This window comes from Solanum dulcamara, chromosome 5 (assembly GCF_947179165.1).
Source record: "Solanum dulcamara chromosome 5, daSolDulc1.2, whole genome shotgun sequence".
NCBI lineage: Eukaryota > Viridiplantae > Streptophyta > Magnoliopsida > Solanales > Solanaceae > Solanum > Solanum dulcamara.
The window spans coordinates 72,569,341-72,593,724 of NC_077241.1; the positions used below are offsets into that span (position 1 = coordinate 72,569,341).

Sequence of the window (24,384 nt, forward strand, 5' to 3'; positions counted from 1 at the left end):
AAAAGTAGTAGTCCCTTCATTTCAAACACTTGTCATAATTTTCTTTTTGGAAATCAAATAATATAAATTTTGACCAATATTTTAAGATGTATTCTTTTTTATTTATTGATATGAAAAAAATTATAATTTTTTTGAATATCCAAATTTTAATTTTAAAATATTGAATTAATCTAATCCAATTTAACTTCGAAAATTTGTCAAATTGATTTTCTATAATAAAAATAAAATTATCGAGTACATGATCCTTATATAGGAGTGGATGTAAAGTCTTAGGCTTGCTACAACTTCAGCTACTACAAGACATATCAACCTAGTTAACTTTTAATAGGCCAGTCATATTATGACTCTAACTTTATAATATATACATTAATTGTATCACATTGTTCAACATGTTCCATATCTTCGAGAGTAGAATTAATTTTGAATATGTATGTCCTTTTCAGAGTATACAAACTTGTCGGAAGCTACAACCAACTTTAGTTAAAATCTGTCTGCTAATTGGTCATGGTTTACGGAATTGTTAAAAGCTCCTTTTAACGTACAGTAAAAGCAATTAATGGGGGAAGATACATTAATTATTCTTTCAAATAAATTCCTAATCGATTAATTTATAAATCTTAGTTCAATTAATCTTTTATCCTTTAGCTAGCAGCTCATTGCTTCCCATTGGTATCTCAGGCAAAAAAAGAAAAATAATAGTAATAATTAAATCTCGTTTGGTCATAAATTATGAAGTTAAAACTTAAAAAATTGAGTTCTTGAAGTTGTGAAATTTAGAATTTGAAATTGTGTTTAAATATGCATTTTACTTTTTTTAAAAGTAAAGTTTTGCTAGAGAAAGTCCCAAAAATCCAAAAACTGCTTTGAGCAAGGTTTTGAAAACTTAAAAATATATATTTGAATATCAGAATTTTAAAATCTGATTTAATTTTATAATCAAATAAATATTTAAAGATAAACTTTCAAAATTTAATCCAAAATCATGGTCAAAACTCAAATGCTAGCTAAAACAATAGATGTGAAACAAAGTGAAGAGGTGCATAGGTTGTAGGCTATATATATATATATATTACCCCCTATTCACTTTTACTTGTCATATTTAGATTTATCACACCAGTTAAAAAAATAATGATTGACATGATTATTTTATCGTACTATGTTATTTAGAATTAAGTCTTGAAAAGTGATTTGAGAATAATTAATTGATGCTAGGGGTAAAATATGGATTTCTTTTTGCCTTTTATTAATATGTTAAAAGTGACAAATAAAAGTAAAAATTTATTTTTGGAATAATGAGTAAGTAGAAGTGGACAGAGGGAGTACTATATATGATTTCTTTCGTCCTAAAATAGTTGTCAATTTACAAAATAAAGATATAATTAATTTTATTTATTTTACCTTTAAAATTAATTATCAAAAATAAACAAGTAATATTGATTACATTAAAAAGAGTTAAGAGTAAATTAGTAAAGAAAAATACTTTTTATTTATAATTTCTTAAAAAGAATGTGAAAGAAAAACGTCACACCTAATCAGAGGCGGATTTATTAAGGCCCGTGGGGATGTCACACCACCCACAAACTTCAACGAAAGCTTTATATATATATATATATATATATATATATATATATATATATATATATATATATATATATATATATATATATATATATATATATAATACGTGTCACCCATAAAACAAAAGTACTTTGGGGTGCCAATGATAAAGGGGCAGAAGTTCAAGCCTTAAGCCGTGGGATAGAATCTTGTTGGTACCCCTTTTTAAAAAAATATATATTTGACTAAACATAAATAAAAGGTTTGTGCTCTCTCTCTTCCTGTTTTTCTTTCTCTTTAAATTTTAACTCCTCCATCAAACTTTTTAAAATTCTCATTGCCCACTAATAATAAGTCTACTTGATATCTAAAAAGTCTAAATCCTGGATCGGCTTTGTACCTAATATGAGATGGAGTATGTAATGTTGTGTAATTAAGAAACCTAGGTTTCCTCCACAGAGAGGCTGCAGAGAACTTTGAATGAGAAATTAAAATAAATAAATTAGTTAGTATTGTTCTATGCTAGTTGGAATTATTAATTAAAGAGTGTAGAGCTGTGAGTTAGTTAAATTGTTTGGTTATTAAATCTCAAAAAAAAGCCAAATGACGAAAATTTGGCCTACCAACCATATTGGCTGCTTGCATCGAGTTGTGAAATTAATTTTATAAATGTCTAACAATCAAATAAATAATAAATTGTAAAAAATGTCGTAAATGTAAGGGATACAAGAAAATCTAGTTTTCATGAGGTTAGATTGATTGATCTTTAGCGGCAACCTATTAACATCAATAGCTTAATTATTTTTGAATATGTTGTTTTAAAGGCAATTACTAGTGATAATTACATTTTAACACTCTTTGTAAATGTCGCTAAATTCTAGTGACAATATTGGATCTAATGATAATTACTCCTCCATTTCAAAAAGAATGTCCCCCTTTCCTTTATATCCGTTTTAAAAAGAATGACCCCTTTCTTTTTTTGGTAAATTTTAATTTTAATTTTCCACGTGACATGTTTAAAGCCACAAGATTAAATGACATTTTGGAACATTTGACATAACTTTAATTTAGGACCACAAGATGGAAAAATCTTATTTGTTTTCTTAAACTCCGTGTCAAATTAAACTAGGCCATTCTTTTTGACACGGGGGAAGTAATTAATATCGTTAAATATTTTAACACTCTTTGTTAATATGTATATTTATTACCGATAAAAGTTATTTTTATTATAATCTTAGTCGCATTTTAATTATATTTGTTTTTCAAAATAGGAATCCTCACACCAATTAATTCAATTGGACCATTGTCATGGTCATTCCAAATAAGCAACAATCAATTTCTCCCCAACTCTCTCTCTCTCTCTCTCTATTTTATTTTCTTGTCTCAAGTTCGATTTTTTCAAATTTAACTCTAGACACCATATATTTAAAGTAATTTTAAAACATGTAAAAAAAAAAAAACTAACTAAATTACAAGTTAAATAGCAGTGTCCGAATAAGCCTGCTAAGTGACATCCTATGAAATTTTTATCACACATGTTCACTATCAAATTTTCATGTAATTAAATAATTAAAATATACCTCAATATTTTTATTTCCTCATTTTTTATGTATGCAAGTTGAATTTCTATATATCCACAAATAACTTAACAATTTTGACTCAAATTCTCACAGAAATTAAAAGAAACGAATAGAAGTCATGCATGATGTTTGCCACAATTCACAGATATTATGAGTTAATAAATTTGGTATTGTTGATTCTGTGATTTGAATATACAATATTTTGAACTTTGACTTATAAAATCTTGTTTGGTAAATCTCAGATGGTTCCCTCACCAGCAACATCGGTTGTCTTTCCTAAATGCATGCATCCATGCAGTCCACGTAAAATATTGAAGCCGCCTGATGACAGTATATCCTAATTAAATTGGAAAAAAGAAATTGGTAGACATTTAAATATAATTTCAGTGGATTTTCTTTTTTCTTTTTTTGTTAAATCATATAACATATTATCTTTGATGCAAACTTACATATATATACTACTGAGGGAGACAACATATTTGATTTAGTTAGTTATTGTAATGACCCATTAGGTCGTTTTGAGTACTAGGGCCTTTTTATTTCATAAAAGACTCACCCCGTAAATTTTTAATGGGTACTTGGGACTAATTGATAACTAAGGTTATTTAATGGAGGGGTAACTTTAGATATTTAATTTAATTGGTGGGCTAAATTTATAGTTTATTTAATACCCTACACCACTTGTTCAATACTTATAAAAATACATTAGAGAGGTTTAGCTTTTATTTATTTATTAATTCATGATTAGTTGCCCTAATTAATTAGAAGAAAAGAAACAGAGAAACAAAACAAAACAAAACAAAGGAAAAAAAAAAGGAAAACCTTACCTGCGGCGAGCGAACGTCTCTGAAGAAAGAGGTGGCTCATGTAAAGAAATTCTCATCTAGCAGCTTTCAATTTCTTTATAAGTTGGCATCCTAAAGGTAAGTGGCCTAAATTATTATTATTATTATTGAATGGAAAGAAATCTAAGTAGCTATGTCAAAATTGGTTGTTGTAATTACATACGCTAGTTATTGGTAGGCTACATATGCTTGAGGAGAAGCATTTAATGTCATCAGTAGGTAATAATATCAATGAATTCCATTTGGTGTCATTGTGTATGGAATTTGTGGTTGCAGTGAAGTTACTGCTTTTATAAATTAGTGGATTTGATTTTTAATTTTGTTCAGTTATCACCTTATGATTTAAGTTTTGATATATTGAGATATGTAATTAAATATTAGGAGTAGTGCTTATATGAAATCCATCAAAGTTATATTATTTAGAGGAATTATGACTTAACCCTACGCTTGATATTTAGAAATTGATTATAGATTTGGGTGAGCTTTTGGGTCTAGGCTAGATGTATAATAATATGGGTGTCTACATACTCGTTTACTTATGAATATTGCATACTTGATAGATTGGGAACGTTCTAAGGCATCGAAGAAAGGGAAATCACCATTGACTTAGCTTGCTTGACTTTGGTTCTTCGGTGGAGGTAGGTTATGGTTTTTATTCTACATCATAGATAGACTCTTAATAGTGATTGATATTCATGGAGTAATATGTGTGAAGTTTACTACGCATTTAATTGTTGTGGTTTGGATGGTTGATATGTTATTGTGATTGGTCTAAAATCCCGAAGCCATGAAATCCATAATCTTGAACTTGCCTTATCAAAAATGGTGCCTTGAATAAAGAAGGCTTGATGAAATATTGTTAATGAAGTGGAACATAATCATAAGGAATGATAAATTAATTACATTTGGATCGGGTGTCACGTTCCAACACGGTACATTTAGATCGGGTGTCACGTTCCGACACGGTATATTTGGATCGGGTGTCACGTTCCGACACGGTATAATTGGATCGGGTGTCATATTCCGACACGATATATTTGGATCGGGTGTCACGTTCCGGCACGGTAATATTAAAGGGAAATAAATTAAAATTACTTAATGCTACCCAATCTCTAAAAAACTCATATTTCAAAGAGTGTGGTGTGGAGGCTTGAGTCCTCATGTGTGATCTTGATATTGTTGACCGGTTATGTAATTGTTCGTTGGTTGACACATGTTAAGTGTTGTTGTTGATTTCCCACTATTATTTTATGTATATTGATTTCTATTTTGAGTCGACCGATGATACCTACTCAGTACGTGTTGTCCTGTACTGACCCCTACTTGTATCTTTCTTGTTTTATTTTGTGGAGTGCAGCGAGTGTTCCACAGACTTCGACTCGACCTCAGCTCTAGTCAGTCTCAAGATCATCAGATTTCAGGGTGAGCTATCCTTCTAGCTCATGATAGATTTTCTCGAGTACGGCATGGTGTCTTTAGTTTTCGGACACATTTTGTTATTTATTTATTTTAGTGTTTGATACTTCCAAACTTAGTTTTAGAAATTAGATGTCCTTAATGTGATGACTTTCAGATTTTGGGAAAATATATTTAATTGAGCTTCCACGTTATTATCATAGTTATTAGTTGGGGTTTGTATCGTTGGTTCTCCCACCTAGGAGGTTAAGTGTGGGTGCCACTCATGGTCCATTTTGGGTCGTGACAGTTATGTCTTCAAATATATATGTTCATTCACTCGAACTCAAGACCTTTACCTGCTTTGATACTGTCACGATCCAAAATGGTCCATGAGTGGCATCCGCACTTAACCTCCCACGTGGAGAACCAACGATACAAACTCCAACTTATAAAGTATGACAATAACGCGGAAGCTCAATTTATGAGAGTAAGAAATAATTAAACCACTAAAGTCTATTAGATACGTTTTTCCAAAACCTGAAAGTCATCACTTCAAGGACATCTAATTCTAAAATACTAAGTCTGAAAATATCAAACACCAGAATAATAAATAACTTAATGTGTCCGAAAAATAAGGACATCATGCCATGCCCGAGAGAATCCAACACGAGCTAGAAGGAATAACTCACCTTGGAACCTGATGTGTTGTACACTGGCTAGAGCTGAGGTCAAGTCGAAGTCGATGGAACACCCCCTGCACTCCACAAAATAAAATAAAGAAAAATATAAGTAAGGATCAGTACGGAACAACATGTACTGAGTAGATATCATCGACCGACTCAAAATAGAGATCAATATGCATAAAGAAATAGCGAGACATCAACCATAACACTTAACATGTGGCAACCAACAAAATCAAGATCAAGTGACAACACAATGAATAATTACATAACCAATCAACAATATCAAGATCACACATGAGGACTCAGACCTCCACATCACGCTCTTTTGGAAAATGAGTTAATGGAGATTGGGTAGCATTAAATCATTTTAATATATTTCCCTTTAATATTATCGTGCCGAAATGTGACACTCAATCCAATAATACCGTGTCGAAACGTGACACCCGATCCAAATATATCGTGTCGGAATGTGACATCCGATCCCAATATACCATGTCAGAATGTGACACCCGATCCCAAAATACCGTATCAGAATGTGACACTCAATCCAAATATAATTAATTTATCATTCTTTATTAGCACATTTTACTTTATTAACAATATTCCATCAAGCTTTTTTTATTCAAGGCATCACCTTTGATAGGGCAAGTTCAAGATTATGGATTTCACGGTCTTGAATTTCAGATCAATCACAACCACATATCAACCATCCAAACCACATATCAACCATCCAAACCATAACAATTAAATGCATAGTAAACTTCACCCATTACTCAATGACTATCAATCACTATTAAGAGTCTATCTATGATATAGAATAAACCATAACCTACCTCAGCCGAAGAACCGAAGTAAAACAAGCTAATCCACCAATGCCTTTCCTTTCTTCAATGCCTCACGTTTCCAATCTATCAAGTATACAATATTCGTAAGCAAACGAGTCCGTAGACGCCCATATTACTATATGTCTAGTCTAGACCCAAAACTCACTTAATTCTATAATCAATTTCTTAAATCTCAAGTCTAGGGTTAAGTCTTAACTTCTACAATTAACATAATTCTAATGATATTCATACAACACAATACCTCAATATTTAATTACATATCTCAATATATCAAAATATTAGAATATAATATAACAAACCGCAAGAATTTTCTTAACCAAAACTACATATCCAATACTTTAATTACGGAAGCAACATTCAGGACATGCTTCCTGCAAAGTCATTTTATACATAATAATATATAACTTTGAATGGTTAATTTTCAAGTGTCATTGTTATCATTATTCAATGATAGCCATTAGTTATGTTGTACTCCACTAAATTACAATTACCATAACAGAACCTCAAATCTAAGCCATTCAATTATGTTGTCCTCTAATCTTATTCATTTATCAATCTATAACTTTTTGAAACCCACATCTTCCCTCACCAACATATAATACCACTTTATACGCCTATATCATATCCAAATTTCACAAATTCAGAGATTGTATAAGTTTTACCTGGAAAAGTTCTTCTTTTCCACGTTTGCCGCAACGTTGTGGGGTGTTAACCATTATCAAACCTTTTTCTACTCTATTTCAATAACTATAGGATAAGTAATATAGGGTGTTAAATAAATCATCACTTTAGCCCATTAATTAAATTAGCTATTTAAATTTACCCCTTAACTAAATAACCATGGTTATTGAATAGTCTAAAATACCCATTAAAAATTTACGAGATAAGTCTTTTATGAAATAAAAAGTTTTAGTCCTCAAAATGACCTAATGGGTCATTACAACAGATACCAACTTACCCATCGTTCATTCTCGAATGGTCAAAAGAAAAGCAAGGATAGAAAAGGGTACCTGACTCAATGAACAAATATGGATATCTTCCACACATATCAGCCTCAATCTCCTAAGTAGACTTCTCAACAGGACGATTCCTCCATAGACGCAATCTCCCTTGACCTCAACTTGCGGACCTCCCTATCAAGAATAGTTATGGGTTCCTCCTCATAAGACAAATTCTCATCAAGCAAGATTGAATTCCAATGAATAATATAGTTTCCATCAGCATGATATTTCTTTAGCATAGACACATGAAACACTGGGTGTACCCCGGACAAACCTGGAGGTAAAGCCAACTCATAGGCCACCTCTCTAACACGCTTAAGAACTTCAAACAACCCAATATACCTCGAACTGAGCTTACCTCGCTTACCGAATCTCACCACACCCTTCATGGGTGAAACCTTCAACAACACTTGCTCTTCTTCCATAAACTCCATGTCCCTGACCTTTCGGTCTGTGCTCTGAGCTGCTAATCACATAAATTTTCCACACATTTATACCTACCCACTAATTACACATAATTTTCTACAACTATATAACCATTTTTAAACCCTCTCTCTCCTCTTTTATTCTTTCTAAAAAACACATCCATCAACAACTACAACAAAAGTCCAACACCTATAAACTATAATTTTCTACATCTATATAATCATTTTTAAACTCTCTCTCTCTCTCTTCTCTCTTATTCTTCCTAAAAAAAACACCCATCAACAACTACAACAAAAATGCAACACCTATACACTATAATTTTTTACACCTATATAATTATTTTAAAACTCTCTATCTCTCCTCTCTTATTCTTTCAAAAAAATCATACCCATCAACAACTACAACAAAAGTCCAACACCTATACACTACGATTTCTTATATCTATACAACCATTTTCAAACTCTTTCTCTCATTTCTAATTCTTCCTAAAAAAAACACTCATAATATTTATTCTTCTTCTCCACTCTCTCCCTCACCCTCACTATAAATAACACAAATTTTAACTCTTCTTCACTACTTTTATTCCTCTCCTTCACATTTCTCCATTAAAACCAACCAACAACCACCAAAATCCTCTTCTTTTCCAGTTAAAAACACTTCATTTTTGGTAAGGTTTGAGCTTTCACTCCCAAATCTAAAAAGACATAAATGTTGCTTCACTTTGTTTTATAATTTTGTTGTTCTTGTTGCTATGTTTTATTGCATTTTCACGCATATTTTATTCCATTTTAGATCTGGACGGAAGGGGTTCAAACTCCAGACATTTTTTTTGTGTGTTTTCATGTTCTCCGATCATTATTCATGATTCTCCGTTAAATTTTTGTTTACTCTTTCTTTTTTGGGTCATTTTTAGTTAATTTGGACGTCGTTAATGTTTTTCTTTTACCTCAATTTTGTTTGTTTCCTTTTTTAAACTATTTGCAGCTCTCATGGCCAATAAAAAAAATCTCCGTCGATTTTTGAGGCCTCCCCATTTTAAAAGACGGAAATTTAGTTTAAATTTATATATGTTATATTGTTTGAACAAACTAATTTATGTTTTTATTTAGTTATAACTTTTGCTAATGGACTGATTTTAGATTTTCTTCTTTTTCTAATGAATTGTCTAGTTACAGAGCATTAGTTTTGTTTTGTTTTATATAAAGTTGTTATGCCCCGCACTTTTGTACATGGGTACATTTGTTTGGTTCCCTAAAAGTTGTCATGTGATCCATGTTATCCATGACGTTACCAAATGATCTGAAGAAGGAGAGGATGTAATGCCCCATAATTTGCATAGACTAGTTCTATGTGAGTAGTAATAGTTGGAAATAGGTTTGGAAGGATTTGAAAGGTGTTGGAGGCCAAATAATAAGTCGTGGTGATCGACCTACTTGCTTAAGCTACCGATTTGGATGTTTTACATAATTAAGCTACTTGAGTACATGTTGAGATTAAGTAGCAAGGATCACATAGGTTCTTAAAATGAGACGAAATTATGAACCTACGAAAAAGAGTAAGTAGGTGATACACCTACTTCAAGTAGGTGATGCACCTACTTGGAATGGGTAGGTGATGCACCTACTAAAGTGGACCCCACCAAGACACATGGCAACAGCTGGTTGGAGCATGGAGGGGATGGACGTGTAGGAGTTGTACACGTGTAGGGTGCTGAAAATGTGTCACCCTTAGGAGATGACACATGTCACTCTCAAGGGTGGTGTATATAGGTCTAAACTCATGACTAAGAGCTCATTTTTAGCTCATTAGTCTTCTTCCTAACTTATAGAAAAATAGAGAGATAGAGAGACTTAGAACTTCAGCCATGGCTAGATAAACTTGCAGCCCAAATTAGTGATCCGAACCTAATCTTTACAAAGTAATTCCACCCTTAGAAAGTCTACAACAACGTCGGGTGATCCTAGGAGCAGCAACGTCGAGTTAATCGAAGTCGTCAACTTTCAGCCACGTTGAGAAGCTAAGGTTCTAAGGTAGGGTTTATTCTTTTCAAATTGGAGTCAATGATGTTGTAATGGAGAGATTACTTTATATTAAGTGGGGTTGGAGGTAAGAAAATTACATGGGTATTGTTGACGTTGTAAATGGATAGAATTGAAGTTGTTCTAGTTGGATTAAAGTTTTATTAGTGTTGTCATTATTATGGTATTGTATTTGAAGGTAATTTATGTAAGTTGAAGGGTTGGAAATATAAAATTATACACGTTATTGTTGAAGGGTGCTAAAAATCGTGAAGGGGATGTTTTAAAGTAAAAAAGGATGAATCAATTTTAATTAACGTCGTGATTTTTGTTGTTATATGAGGATGAATGAATTAAATGAAATTGAAATGAGCAAACCCCATGATTAAGTATTGGTGTTGAAATGGGCAGAATCGGAATTTGCATAAATTAAATTGGGTTGATTGTTGTTTTGCTATTATGGTTATAAATTATGTATTAAAAGTAAAGAGAATTATATATGTTAATGTTGACTTTCCATTTTGACCGTGTTAGGGGACTGTTTTGGTACGTTGTTATTCTTGGTGAGCTCGGAGGATTAATAGTAGCTAAAGTTACACGTTGTATTATTGCATGTTGGCCGAGCTGTTGTGTTAAAGGGTTATGATCATGTTATGTGTGGGCTGATTCGGAATAACATGCAGGTTGTTTGGAGTATTTTTGATTCTTGGCTCGAATAACCTCGATATGATATAGTACATGAACGTGTGGGTATTGATGTTAGCTTAGTTGTTACGAAGTTGATTTGAATATAAGGGAAACGTCGCCTAACTTTCTAAAAAGGAGTTACTAATGTTAGAATACGTTTTGGACCTTCACGTAACTTAAGCATAGTTCTTGACATCTTAATATAGGTTGAGACACTTCGGGCAGCGTATACGTTTCGTGTGGTGAATAAGCGCTAAAGGTATGTAAAGCTATCCGTCTTTTCTTTTGGCATGTCTTAGACATAAGTGATATATGATATGAGATTTGGGGGTAATTCCATTCATAAGCTCCGAGTATGATTCATGACTCTTATTCACTTCTTGACGGTAAAACTCTTAAACTAGTTGAGCTACTGCCCTCGAGCCTTCTTTATGTTGAATAGTAATTGGATGTATAAGCTCCTATTCTTAAAGACTCTACGATGACAAATGTCTTTGATTCCATATGCTGTTTCGCATTATCTTGATACATGTCTATGATTCCTGAGGCTCCATTTGATATAGTCCATAGTGACATTCAAAGGGTATTTAATATGATTATCGCCTTTAATACTCAAGTGCGAGTTTATTTTACTTATTCTATTGAGTCTCAGAGGATGATTTAATTTGCATATGGTTACTCACTACTCTTCTCGTGCATGTTGTTATTACTTCTTTCATCGAGTCCCGGACCGGGTATGTTATCGTGCACATCTTCACTGAGTTCCTTACTAGAGGACCAGGTACGGTATAATATAAGTATATGATGATGCAATGATATGGTTATGACACCGAGTCTCTTGCTAGAGGGACAAATATGATATATGATATATGATGATATAATTGTAACACCGAGTCCCAAAATAGGCCGGGTACGATATATGATGATGATATGCATGACTTCATTTCATATGATGCAGGTACAGTGATTTATTAATTATTATACTTGTCTCTTGACCCCTTATTTAAGATGTAATCTCCTTTGTGGTTTTTTATGCTTTATATACTCAGTACGTATTCTGTGCTGACCCCCTCTTTCCGGGGGGCTGCATTTCATGCCCGTAGGTATAGACACGCATTTTAGGGATTCGCCAGCTTAGGATTTTCCACTCAGCTAGTTTGGAGTGCTCTATTATACCGGAGCCTAGATTTTTGGTATTGATCTTTTTGATGTATATATTCGTTTATTCAGGGGTACGACGGGAGCCCTGTCCCGCCATATAATACCGTTGACGCTCTTAGAGGTCTGTAGACATATGTGTGTGGGTTGTGTGTAAGTTTTGTTCAGCTACGTCTATGAAATGCATTATGAATATTAATATGAAATGACAGCCTTGTCGGCTTGCGTGTGCTTTCATGATATGATTAGTGGTGACTCCTCGAGAGACAAATGATAAGGATATATTTATATGAAGATGTTATGACTCATTAGAGTTCTTATGTAAGTTATCATATTGTTCGTAGGCATGCATACGGGTGTCCGGGTCGGACCCCAATCACGGCCTACGGGGTTGGGTTGTGACAAAAGTGATATATGTAATGGCTAAATTTTTTAATTAATTCATAATTTCACATATATGATATTTTTATTGATATGCCTTTATTGTATCATTGTTTTTTTTATACTTACTGCTATTACTTTTCATATTGTTAGATTATTTATTAAAGGGTTTTAAATTGTTATTATTTTTATTGTCCTACCATTAATGATATATGTATATTTTATTGCTATGATTAATTTTGGGTTGACCCACTTTGGTTATTGTTTTGTATTTAGGGAATTGTTTATCCTTTGGATTTTTTATTTAAATCAACCGTGAATATATATTATATTTTTGTAAGTTAAAATTGACCAATGAAAAAATCTTTTCATCAATTTTCAAGGTCTCTCCATTTTAAAAGACGAAAATTTTAGTTTAAATATATATTACATATTATATATTGCAAGTTGAAATTGGTTGATGAAGAAATTACCGTCGATTTCCAAGGCCTCCCGTGTTCATAAGACGAAATTTATTTCTGTATTACTATTATTATTATTGTATTATTATTATTATTATTATTATTTATTCATTATTAACACGTTAACTAAGTGTCTTTACAGGTGTTGGAGCACAAATCGATTGATATACAGTCCATGTATATTTGATATATACAAGAAAACTAGTGGATGTTTATGCTGATATACGGTTTATATACAACTGTGATATACAATAGAATTGGGCCAAAAGCTCAAAACGTAGGTGGCCCAACAACTTAGTCCAGACCTACAGAAACTAAGTGTCGGACAATATTTTTATATGTTATTTATTATTTATTTATATTGATTCGGGTTGTAATAATTTATTTACTTATGTTATTTATGCTTGCTTATATATTAATTTTAATTTGTTTTAACTTAATTAGATTCCCCCAAAGATAAATCAATTAATGTTAATTTACTCTTTAAATAATTTTTTACCTTTACTTAGTCATTTGATAAACTTTTACTTTTTTTATATATATGTATATTATTTTCAATGTTTAAGTTTCATCATTTTTTTAAAAAAAATAATTCTAATGTCTTTGTTTCCTTTTAAATTAATATTTTCAAAAGTTAGTCAAATAATTTTTCAAATCATCGGATAACCGCATATTATCGGCTACTTTGACTGCTTAACACCTTCTCAAAGTGGAAATAAGAACCTCATACCTTTTTCTCTGAATTTTTAAGACTTAAATCTTTTAGGGTCTTTTAAATTAAGTTTTCTTAATTTATTTTAAAAATTAAGTGGCAACTCTTCTTTTTTAAAATTGATTTTTTTCTCTATAAAGTTGAAATTAATTTTAAATTATCTTTTTTCGACATAACAACCCTTACTCACTAACCTCTTAGCACAAAAAAAAAGATAATCCAAACTGGGACGGAAAGGTAGTCACCTCCCACACCAACTGATCCATCCCAGGCTTGGCTAATGTCATAGTCTTAGCATTGCAGCCTAAGATAGCAAAATTTGGAGAAAGCCAAATCATACTCAAGATTAAATCAAACTCAATCATCTCTAGAATAATCAAATTTACATAATTTTTGCTCCCCACAAAAGTCACAAGGCAAGACCTATATATTTTCTCAACTAGCACAGACTCACCAACAAGAGTAGAAACACGATTAGGCATGTTAAGTAAGTAACAATATAAATCGAGTCCATCAGCAAATGCAGAAGATACATAAGAAAATGTGGATCCAGGATCAAACAATACGAAAGCCAAGCTATCGCAGACCAGAAGAGTACCTATGATAACAACATCGGATGCCTCTGCCTCTAACCTCCCAGGGAAAGCATAACAATGGACTTTGTCGCCTATTTTACCATTTTCCTTATCGGGCTGTGCTCCATTAGTTCCAACCTGCCCGCCACCCCGACTGTACTGGAGACCACCACGACTTTAGCCATCACGTCCTCTAGAATGATGGCCCCTACCATAGCCATTGCCTCTACCTCTAGCTACTAGGCTCTATAACCCTGATCATGCCAAGCCTGACTCTGCCTTGAATAATATTTTCTCATATGTCCAAGCTCACTACATTCGTAACAAGTCTTAGGGTCAAGAGTGGGTCTTTGTGAAGACGAAGAATACCAAAGATAACCCTCGAAATTAGAAAAGGGTTGACTAGTCTTTAACGAACCTCCATCTGAAACATATAATGAAGACTGAATAGGACTGGTCGAATAATCTCCAGAATTCTGTCCTCTAGAGTAAGAATCACTAAACTCACCTCCCTTACGAAACTTTTTGAACATTATCTCTGTAGTAAAGTTATCTGGCTTCACCCCCTCCACCTCTATTATAAAATCAACCACTTTCTGAAAAGATTTTGCTGAAGGAACCACCTGTAAGGCTGGAATCAGTAAATTTGGCCTCAATTCGTTCATAAAGCGGCAAATTCGCTCTTCTAGACTGAAGCAAAACTGAGTAGCATATCTGGCTAAGGCACAAAACTTGGCTTCATAGGCGGCAACAAACATTCTCCCTTGCTCTATATTCAGGAACTCATCTCTCCTCCTATCTCTCAAGGTCCGGGGAATATACTTCTCTATGAAATAGTCGAAAAAAGCTGCCCAAGTCAAAGGTGGTGCCTCTTCTAGTCGGCACTCCACATGAGATAGCCACCTCATTTTAGCGTCTCCCTGAAACTGGTATGTCATAAATTCAACACCAAATCTCTCTACTATATCCATCTTATGAAGCAGCTCATGGCAATCAACAAGAAAATCATAGGCATCCTCAAATTCAGTACCCTTGAAGAGTGGGGGTTTCAACTTCAAAAACTTAACAAAGAGATCATGCTGGTCACTAGTCATTACCGACTCTGTATTCAATCGAGGAAACATGATTGTTCTTAAGGACGCAGTCATGCGGAGAGCCATAACAGCTGCATGTTGAACTCTTGGAATATAAGGTGCTGGAGGAGCTTGTCCCTGATCGGATAGCCCACTAAGATAGGTGAGAACCTAGTGAATCATCTCTGGAGTAGGTTGGGGTGGTGCTTCTCTCTCATGAACTTACTCATCCTCCACCTCAACATCCTTTCTACCCACTTCATCAACCGGTGAAGGGGTCGCTGCACTTTTCCTGGCTGGCCCAGCTGCTTGGCCCCTTCCCCTAGTGGGCTTTCTCCCGCGACCTCTACCACGGCCTCTCGTTGCTACTTCTCATCTGGTTACAGCCCCAACGGCTGGCTCAGGTGCTACTGTTGCTCTAGTTCTAGCCATTAGCAAAAATAATGTAAAGAAGGTCAGATATCAATTTTTATCATCAAGATATCAATTGGATTCAAATAATAGAACAAAAAAAAGAAGAATGGAGTTTTTTTAAAGTCTCGTAACCTCTCGAAGAAAAGTAAAGGTGTTCCCATACCGTTCCACAAGACTCTACAAGACCTGTCCTTGTGTGATGAGATCACCGAACTTAAAGCTCTGATATCAAGTTTGTCACAATCCAAAATGGGCCATGAGTGGCACCCACACTTAACCTCCTACATGGGAGAACCAACGATACAAACCCAACTTATAAAATATGAAAATAATGCGGAAGCTCAATTTATGAGAGTAAGAAGTAATTAACCACTAAAGTCTATTAGATACGTTTTCCCAAAACTTGAAAATGATCACTCACCCTGGAACCTTATGTGCTGGATACTGGCTAGAGCTGAGGTCGAGTCGAAGTCGATGGAACACTCACTACACTCCACAAAATAAAACAAAGAAAAATACAAAGAGGGGTCAGTATGAAACAACATGTACTGAGTAAGTATCATCAGCCGACTCAAAATAGAGATCAATATGCATAAATTAATAGTGTGATATCAACCATAACACTTAACAGGTGGCAACCAACAAGATCAAGTGACAACATAATGAACAATTACATAACCAATCAACAATATCAAGATCACACATGAGGACTCAAGCCTCCACATCCTCCTTTGGGAAATGAATTATTGGAGATTGGATAGCATTAAGTCATTTTAATATGTTTCCCTTTAATATTACCGTGTGAGAATGTGACACCCGATCCAATAATATCTTGTTAGAACGTGACACCCGATCTAAATATACCATATCGCAATGTGACATCCGATCCCAATATACATGTCGGAACGTGATATTCGATCCCAATATACCATGTCAGAATGTGACACCTGATCCAAATATAATTAATTTATCATTCTTTATTATCACATTTTACTTTATTAACAATATTCCATCAAGCTTTTTTTATTCAAGGCATCACCTTTGATAGGGCAAGTTCAAGATTATGAATTTCACGGTCTTGAAATTCAGATCAATCACAACCACATATCAACCATCCAAACCACATATCAACCATCCAAACCATAACAATTAAATGCATAGTAAACTTCACCCATTACTCAATGACTATCAATCACTATTAAGAGTCTATCTATGATATAGAATAAACCATAACCTACCTCAGCCGAAGAACCGAAGTAAAACAAGCTAATCCACTAATGCCTTTCCTTTCTTCAATGCCTCACGTTTCCAATCTATCAAGTATACAATATTCGTAAGCAAACGAGTCCGTAGACGCCCATATTACTATATGTCTAGTCTAGACCCAAAACTCACTTAATTCTATAATCAATTTCTTAAATCTCAAGTCTAGGGTTAAGTCTTAACTTCTACAATTAACATAATTCTAATGATATTCATACAACACAATACCTCAATATTTAATTACATATCTCAATATATCAAAATATTAGAATATAATATAATAAACCGCAAGAATTTTCTTAACCAAAACTACATATCCAATACTTTAATTACGAAAGCAACATTCAGGACATGCTTCCTGCAAAGTCATTTTATACGTAATAATATATAACTTTGAATGATTACTTCTCAAGTGTCATTGTTACCATTATGCAATGATAGCCATTAGTTATGTTGTCCTCCATTAAATTACAATTACCATAACAGAACCTCAAATCTAAGCCATTCAATTATGTTGTCCTCTAATCTTATTCCTTCATCAATTTATATCTTTTTGAAACCCACATCTTCCCACACCAACATATAATACCACTTTATACGCCTATATCATATCCCAATTTCACAAATTCTGAGATTATATAAGTTTTACCTGGAGCAGTTCTTCTTTCCCACGTCTGTCGCAACGTTGTGGGGTGTTAACCATTAACAAACCATTTTCTACTCTATTTCAATAATTATAGGATAAGTGGTATAGGGTGTTAAATAAATTACCACTTTAGCCCATTAATTAAATTAGCTATTTAAATTTACCCCTCAACTAAATAACCATGGTTATTGAATAGTCCAAAATACCCACTAAAAAATTACGAGATGAGTCTTTTATGAAATAAAATGTTCTAGTTCTCAAAATGACCTAATGGATCGTTACAGATATCACGTTGACATGTATGATATCTCATCTAAAAAATTGAAGAGAATCAATTTATTTAATTATATCTTCTTCGAGAGATCGGAGAATGATATACAACATTTTAGTGATTTCAGTTTTCTTATATTCGATTTACTCTTGGTAAATGTCATTGAAGATGAATATAATTAATCAGTTCTTTTTTTAATTGCCATAGTAAAAAAAAAAACAGAAAAGAGAGAAGTATTTAAATCATTGGCGTGAATTATTAGTTTCATTTCTGAATTATTGTTAGCCTTAAAAACAATCCTTTACTTGACTAACTGAACTTAAATACACCCTAATCTTGCAATACGAGTGAAATACACTCTCAAATTCTCGCCAAGTTTAGGAGTGTTTACAACACTTATCTCGACTTTTAATTATAGAGCTCCATACTCTTATATGAGTTTGAGATCACTTGCTATATCATGCGGCAGATCAGAGTTATATCTAAATTTAGTTAGTCAAGATAGGAGGTGTTTTTAAGCATATCAATAAAAAACTAATAATTTACGCCAAATTCAAAAATTATATTTTCAATACTTTCTCTCAACAGAAAATGAGCTCAAGTCAATATTACTTGGTGGGATTAATTACAATTTAATATGGATATGCATCATTAGTTCTTCATCTTTATTCTATAGAAGGGTAGGGGGGAAGGTAGGATATGTCGGGAAGTATTCTTCTTTCTTACCTCAATTGGTTGTTTAATTGTGTTTTCTTCATCTAGAAGTGTAATCAAGGGTAGCATTTGTTTAACGTTTTATCAGAAAAGGGCTAAAAATCTCTTTTAAATTATGTGAAATGAACGTACATAAATGTCCTTTATTTATAATTTAGGCCAAAAATATTATTGTCATTAATAGTTTGATCCAAAAATATCCCTGTCGTTGATAATTTGGTCTAAAAATGCTTCTGTTGTCACTAAATGGGTCAAAAATGTCATTTTCTAAATAAATATATTATTTTTTTCTTTTTCAACACATCTTGTTCTAAATTATAAAAATATTACTTTTAAAAAACTCTATTCTTGTTTTTTTAAAACCACTTTAACTAATAAAAATATAGAAAATATTTTTTTCTTCTTCTTAATCTCATTTTATCAATCAAAATAGAATAATTTCATGTACCATTTAATGAATGTCACATATATAGGATCATATTAAATCTATTCTTAATTTTTATTTAGATAATGATAAAAATAATTATAATAAAAAAATATTTTAATTTTTTTTTTGAAGTTGGATAAACATTTGCTAATAAAAAAATATTAAGTAATAGGAAAATAATTTGTTCAAGAAGATAATGAATAATATATTTATTTGGAAAAAAGGGCATTTTTGATCCATTAAGTAACAATAAGGGCATTTTTGGATCAAAGTATTGACGGCAACAACATTTTTAGACCAAACTATAAATAAAGGACAGTTTTATTCATTTAACATAGTTTAAGAACATTTTTTTTTTATCATTTTCCGTTGTTTTATTAATCTAGGTGTTAAAATTAGTGAAATCAAGATGTTATAATCAATATTTCAGGTTGATTTGTCTTGACTCCTAAGTCCCAACGTAGGAACCAACACTAGATCCAACCCATTGCCCAAGACCCGACTCTTGATACCGACCCTAGATCCAATTGTGTCAATGACTCGAAATCAATGAGAACATGATCCAAACTTGTCTCAACTCGTCTTGGATTGGGAGCATGATTCTAAATTGGGGTCGGAATCAGGATTTGAAGTTGAATTTGGTCAAGAGTCAAGACTTGGGTCAGGGTTGGGGTCGAGTCTCAGAGCTCGGATCGGGGTTCAAGGTCAGAAGTTAATCCGAGTTGGGATTGGTTTCGAACCGGAGTCGAGAGTTGAGTTATGATCTTCATGATTCTCGTTTCAATTTCATCAACTATTAGCCTGCTTTGACTGTTTGCTACATTTCCCTTATTTTAATTTTTTCTTCGGTGTTATTTGAAAATTGAGTTAAAAAATATTCTCTATTCATGATTTGATCTAATATTATCTTCATTATTTGAAAAACATTCAGTTATGCGAGAGGCAATATATCAAATGGTAACTTAACTATTCACTTTTTTCTTAGAAAGTCACTTAACTTAGAATTTTAATTCAAAAGTCACTCAACTAAGCACTCTTCTCTCAGAGTCGCTCAACTATGAATGTTTTACTTTTCAGTCACTCAATTATAAGTGTTTTACTTACAAAGTTACTTAGCCTATTTAATCAATTTTTTAATTAAAATTTGTTGATGTAATTTTTTTTAAAATTTTAAACCAAAATTTAAAAAAATAAGAAGATATTTATTTAAACTATTTATTGAAACGATCCACTCCCAACCCGCTAAAAATATAATATTAATCCATTTTGTTTTACCTTTATTCTCCTAAATTATTCCCTCTCTTCTCCGACTCTTTCGCTTCTTCTCCTCTGCGTAAGGAATCTGATGCATGAATATTTTTCCCCGTATTATTTCTCAATAAATAGTTTAAATGGATATCTTTTTTATATTTTAAAATTTTAGTTTAAAATTAAAAACTTATATCAGCAGATTTCAATTGAAAAATTAATCAAATAGATTAGGTAACTTTGTAAGTAAAATATTCATAGTTAAGTGACTTTATAAGTAAAACACTTATAGTTGAGTGACTTTTAATTTAAAATTCAAAGTTGAATGACTTTTTGAGAGAATATAGCATAATTGAGTAACTTTTGAGTTAAAATTCAATCTTGTATAACTTTCCGAGAAAAGAATGCATAGACATAGTTAAATAACCATCTGAATATTATCTCCTAGTTTTGGTCCACCATTGACAAAACTTCAATTAGAATATAGTTTGTAATTATAATCAAAAGTTAAGGAACAAATATCTTTGTTCTCAAGAAAATTGGATATCCACCCATTTTATATTCCAAGGATAAATACGAGATAACTTGTTAATCCTAAGAATGTCAATGAGCTAAATGTAATAACAGAAGAACCTTTCCAATAATTATTTCAAGATGTAAATTAAGTTCGTTGATTTAAGTCTATTAAATTAGAATATGTCTTTTAAACATTTCAACAATATTATTTACTATTTAAAGTATTCCAAAAACAAAAATGAGATGAAAGAACTGAAATAACAACTCCGAAAGTGATATATATATATATACAATGTACACATGGAAATTACACAACATTCATAAAATTGTGGTCCTTAACAATATTTACTCACAAAAATAAAACCTCCCCAGTACACATAAAAAAATAAAATAAAAAAATCCACCAAGATTCTAGAGCAACTAAATACAACAAAATTACTCCAAGAAAAAGTAAAAGTAAATCCATCACAACATGTAAGTTAAACTAAAGATAAATAATTTAAGAAAAAACAAATCATTGGAAAATGTCATTCCAGAAGGAATCATCAATACCCTCATGATTAAGGTGTGATAATGTATTAGGATCATAATCTTGATTAATTACATGAGCATTATCAGCTTGATCTGGAGAAGAAGGAGCAATTAGTGATGGAAATGAGTTATAATCTAAATGTTTCTTTGATGAACTGTTGCTTAATCCTTCGAAATTATCCACCTTTGAGTTTAATTCACTTTGATAATTGGACAATTCTGATGAATTTGAAATGCAAGAAGTAGAATTATCCAAATTTGGTATTGTACCACATGAATTTACTAGCAAAGAATCCAAGAATTGGGTGTTGGTAGCAACATTATTTGTTATAACATGACTTGAACTTGTTGCAAAATTGGTAGAAAGTGGATTATTTGTATTTATGGGTGCAAACAGGACTTGTAATAGTTGTTGAATTTTGGCTAATTCCGTGACACGTGCTTGTACTCTAAGAGCATATGCTAAGGGATTATTATTATTATTCATCAGATGATGATTAATATTATGTTTAGAAGTAAACTGATGAGAAAGATTTATGAGGAAATTGAGGTCAGAAATTGGTTTGTGAGTCCTGGGGTCAATTCCTAATCTCAGTAGTTTTTTCCTCAGATGTGTGTTATAGAAATTCTTGATTTCATTATCAGTTCTTCCGGGGAGATGAGTTGCGATTGTTGACCACCTACAATTGAAAAGTTGATACATGAGATTAATTTTATACATTGACAATATTAATGAATTTTCATATTATTAGATCACTTAAATTATTTGCTACCAAAAAAGATCACTTAAATTATAGTACTATCAGATAACTTAAAATATAGTTTTTGCGTATCAATTTATATGATGTAGTTAGATTCAACACATATTTAATAAAGAATAAAGAAGAATATCTGGATATCTTTGTGCATATAAAAGGATGTTAATAAGCGTAAAATGAAAAAATTTAAGTTAAATTGTATTTCCAAAAATCAAAAAGTGTCATTTTTTGTAATTTTTATACTAAATACGTCATTAATGAAATGATACCATACAAAATGAAACAAAAGGAGAGTACATGACTATCAGTAGCCGAATTAATAGGATAATCAACCTAGAAACTAAGGCAAATTATTTCTATGAAAGGTTAAAACACATAAATGATGTATAAATTGTTTAAATTGCCTGTATATATAAGTTAAACTCTAATTTTCCTCACTTAGGTAGGGGTGGGGGTAGGTGTGCGTGGGGGGGGGGGGGGGAGGATATTCAAGATTGAAGAAAAAAATTAGTGAGAAATATATACTCACTTGTTTCCAAGAAGAGAATGTAGGTTGATGATGATTTCTTCTTCTTCAATGGAGAATGCTCCTCTTTTAATATCTGGTCTTAGATAATTAGTCCACCTTAATCTACAACTTTTCCCACATCTATTTAAACCTGCTTTTTTTGGAATTAATTGCCAATTAGTATGGCCATTTTTTGTAATATAATCCATCAATTTCTCATCTTCATCTGGAGTCCATGGTCCTTTCTTTAAATCTTCATCAACTTTACAACATGGATACCTCCCCATTTATAAGTATGAAGGGGCCAAAAAAAAAGATAGTAATTTTGGGACTTTGATAGAGAGAATTAAAACTTAGAAGTATAGTTTATGAGATAACAAAGCAAAGAAATGATCGTTTTTATAATTGCATGGATATGATTTTTTCTTACATAAGGTCAAACATATTTTGTCATATTAATTAATATAGAGAAAGCTTCAATTGACACGGCAAGGAATGTAACAAAGTCATCCAAAAGAACCTTTTTGCTCTTAATTCAGCAAAAGGAAGAACCACGAAAGTTGTTATATTGGTTGAATTAAAATAAGGATTAGGTAATAGTATCAATTTCATAGACACAGGAACTTAGGGTCAAATAGGGGAATTGGTTTGAATTTTAGTGGTCAAAATTAATTGAGTTAATTAATGGATAGGTTATTGATTGATCCGTCTAAAAATTACTTTGAGCTGAAATGAATTGTGCTAAAAAGCGGGTTATATAACCCAACCAACCCAATTCTTTCTAAGTTTTAATTGCTTACTGTTATATATAACATATCAAATAAAAAAAATTCTTTTAAAATATTTTTGACAAGATTTCTAGTAAGTCAATTTGGGCTTCATTACTGCCAATCTTTGATGGGCTGAACTAACCCAAATTTAAACGAATCGGGTGTGTTATATTTTTATGGGCTAATTTTGTCATCTCTGCAGAAAATGTATCTTTGGTAACTGTTTTATAAATGTGTTTTGGTAAGCTACCAAAACATTTTTTACTATTTCTCCGTTCACCTTTATTTCTCCACAATTGGCTTTGCAATTTCCTTATGAAATAATAAATAATGTGCATATTTTATCATAATATTCATATTAATGATGTATAGTTTCAAAGGATTTTGAAAAGAACTGTACAATCTTGACTCTCCTTTATTCATTCTCCAAGAGAGAATATATATGTGATACAATATTGAAATAAGGAAATTAAATATCTCCTTAATATGTTACCAAATATATAAAAAATTATATGGTAATTATTTTCCTACAAATATGCTACTAAATATGTAAAGAATTATATGGTAATTATTTTTCTACAAATATGCTATCAAATATTATACTGTAATACCCCCCCCCCCTCCTCAAGTTGGAGCATGGAAAACAAAAATGCCCAACTTGAAAAGCAAGAAGTCAAACTGAGTTTTGCCGAGAGCTTTGGTAAAAATGTCTGTCAATTATGAAGATGTTGAAACGTGCGACGGAGAGATCAAACCTTCATTAATTGCATCACGAACAAAGTGACAATCTACCTCAATGTGCTTTGTTCGTTCATTGAAAATCGAATTTTTTGCAATGTGCAAAACGGACTGACTATCACAAAATAATTTGATCGTCTTGGGATGTTGTATACCTAAACTCAACAACAGACCTTTTAG

The 24,384-nt window shown here is 32.1% G+C and overlaps 1 protein-coding gene across 1 annotated transcript; it reads right to left on the minus strand.

Moving 5' to 3' along the window:
- Positions 1–21,413: 21,413 nt before the first annotated feature.
- Positions 21,414–23,043, minus strand: LOC129890749 (transcription factor MYB92-like). The gene is made up of 2 exons (XM_055966236.1): positions 22,718–23,043; positions 21,414–22,110 (listed from the first exon to the last, which is right to left on the minus strand). Exons 1-2 carry the CDS (start codon positions 22,981–22,983, stop codon positions 21,414–21,416), a joined length of 963 nt encoding a protein of 320 aa, XP_055822211.1. The 5' UTR covers positions 22,984–23,043.
- Positions 23,044–24,384: the final 1,341 nt, after the last annotated feature.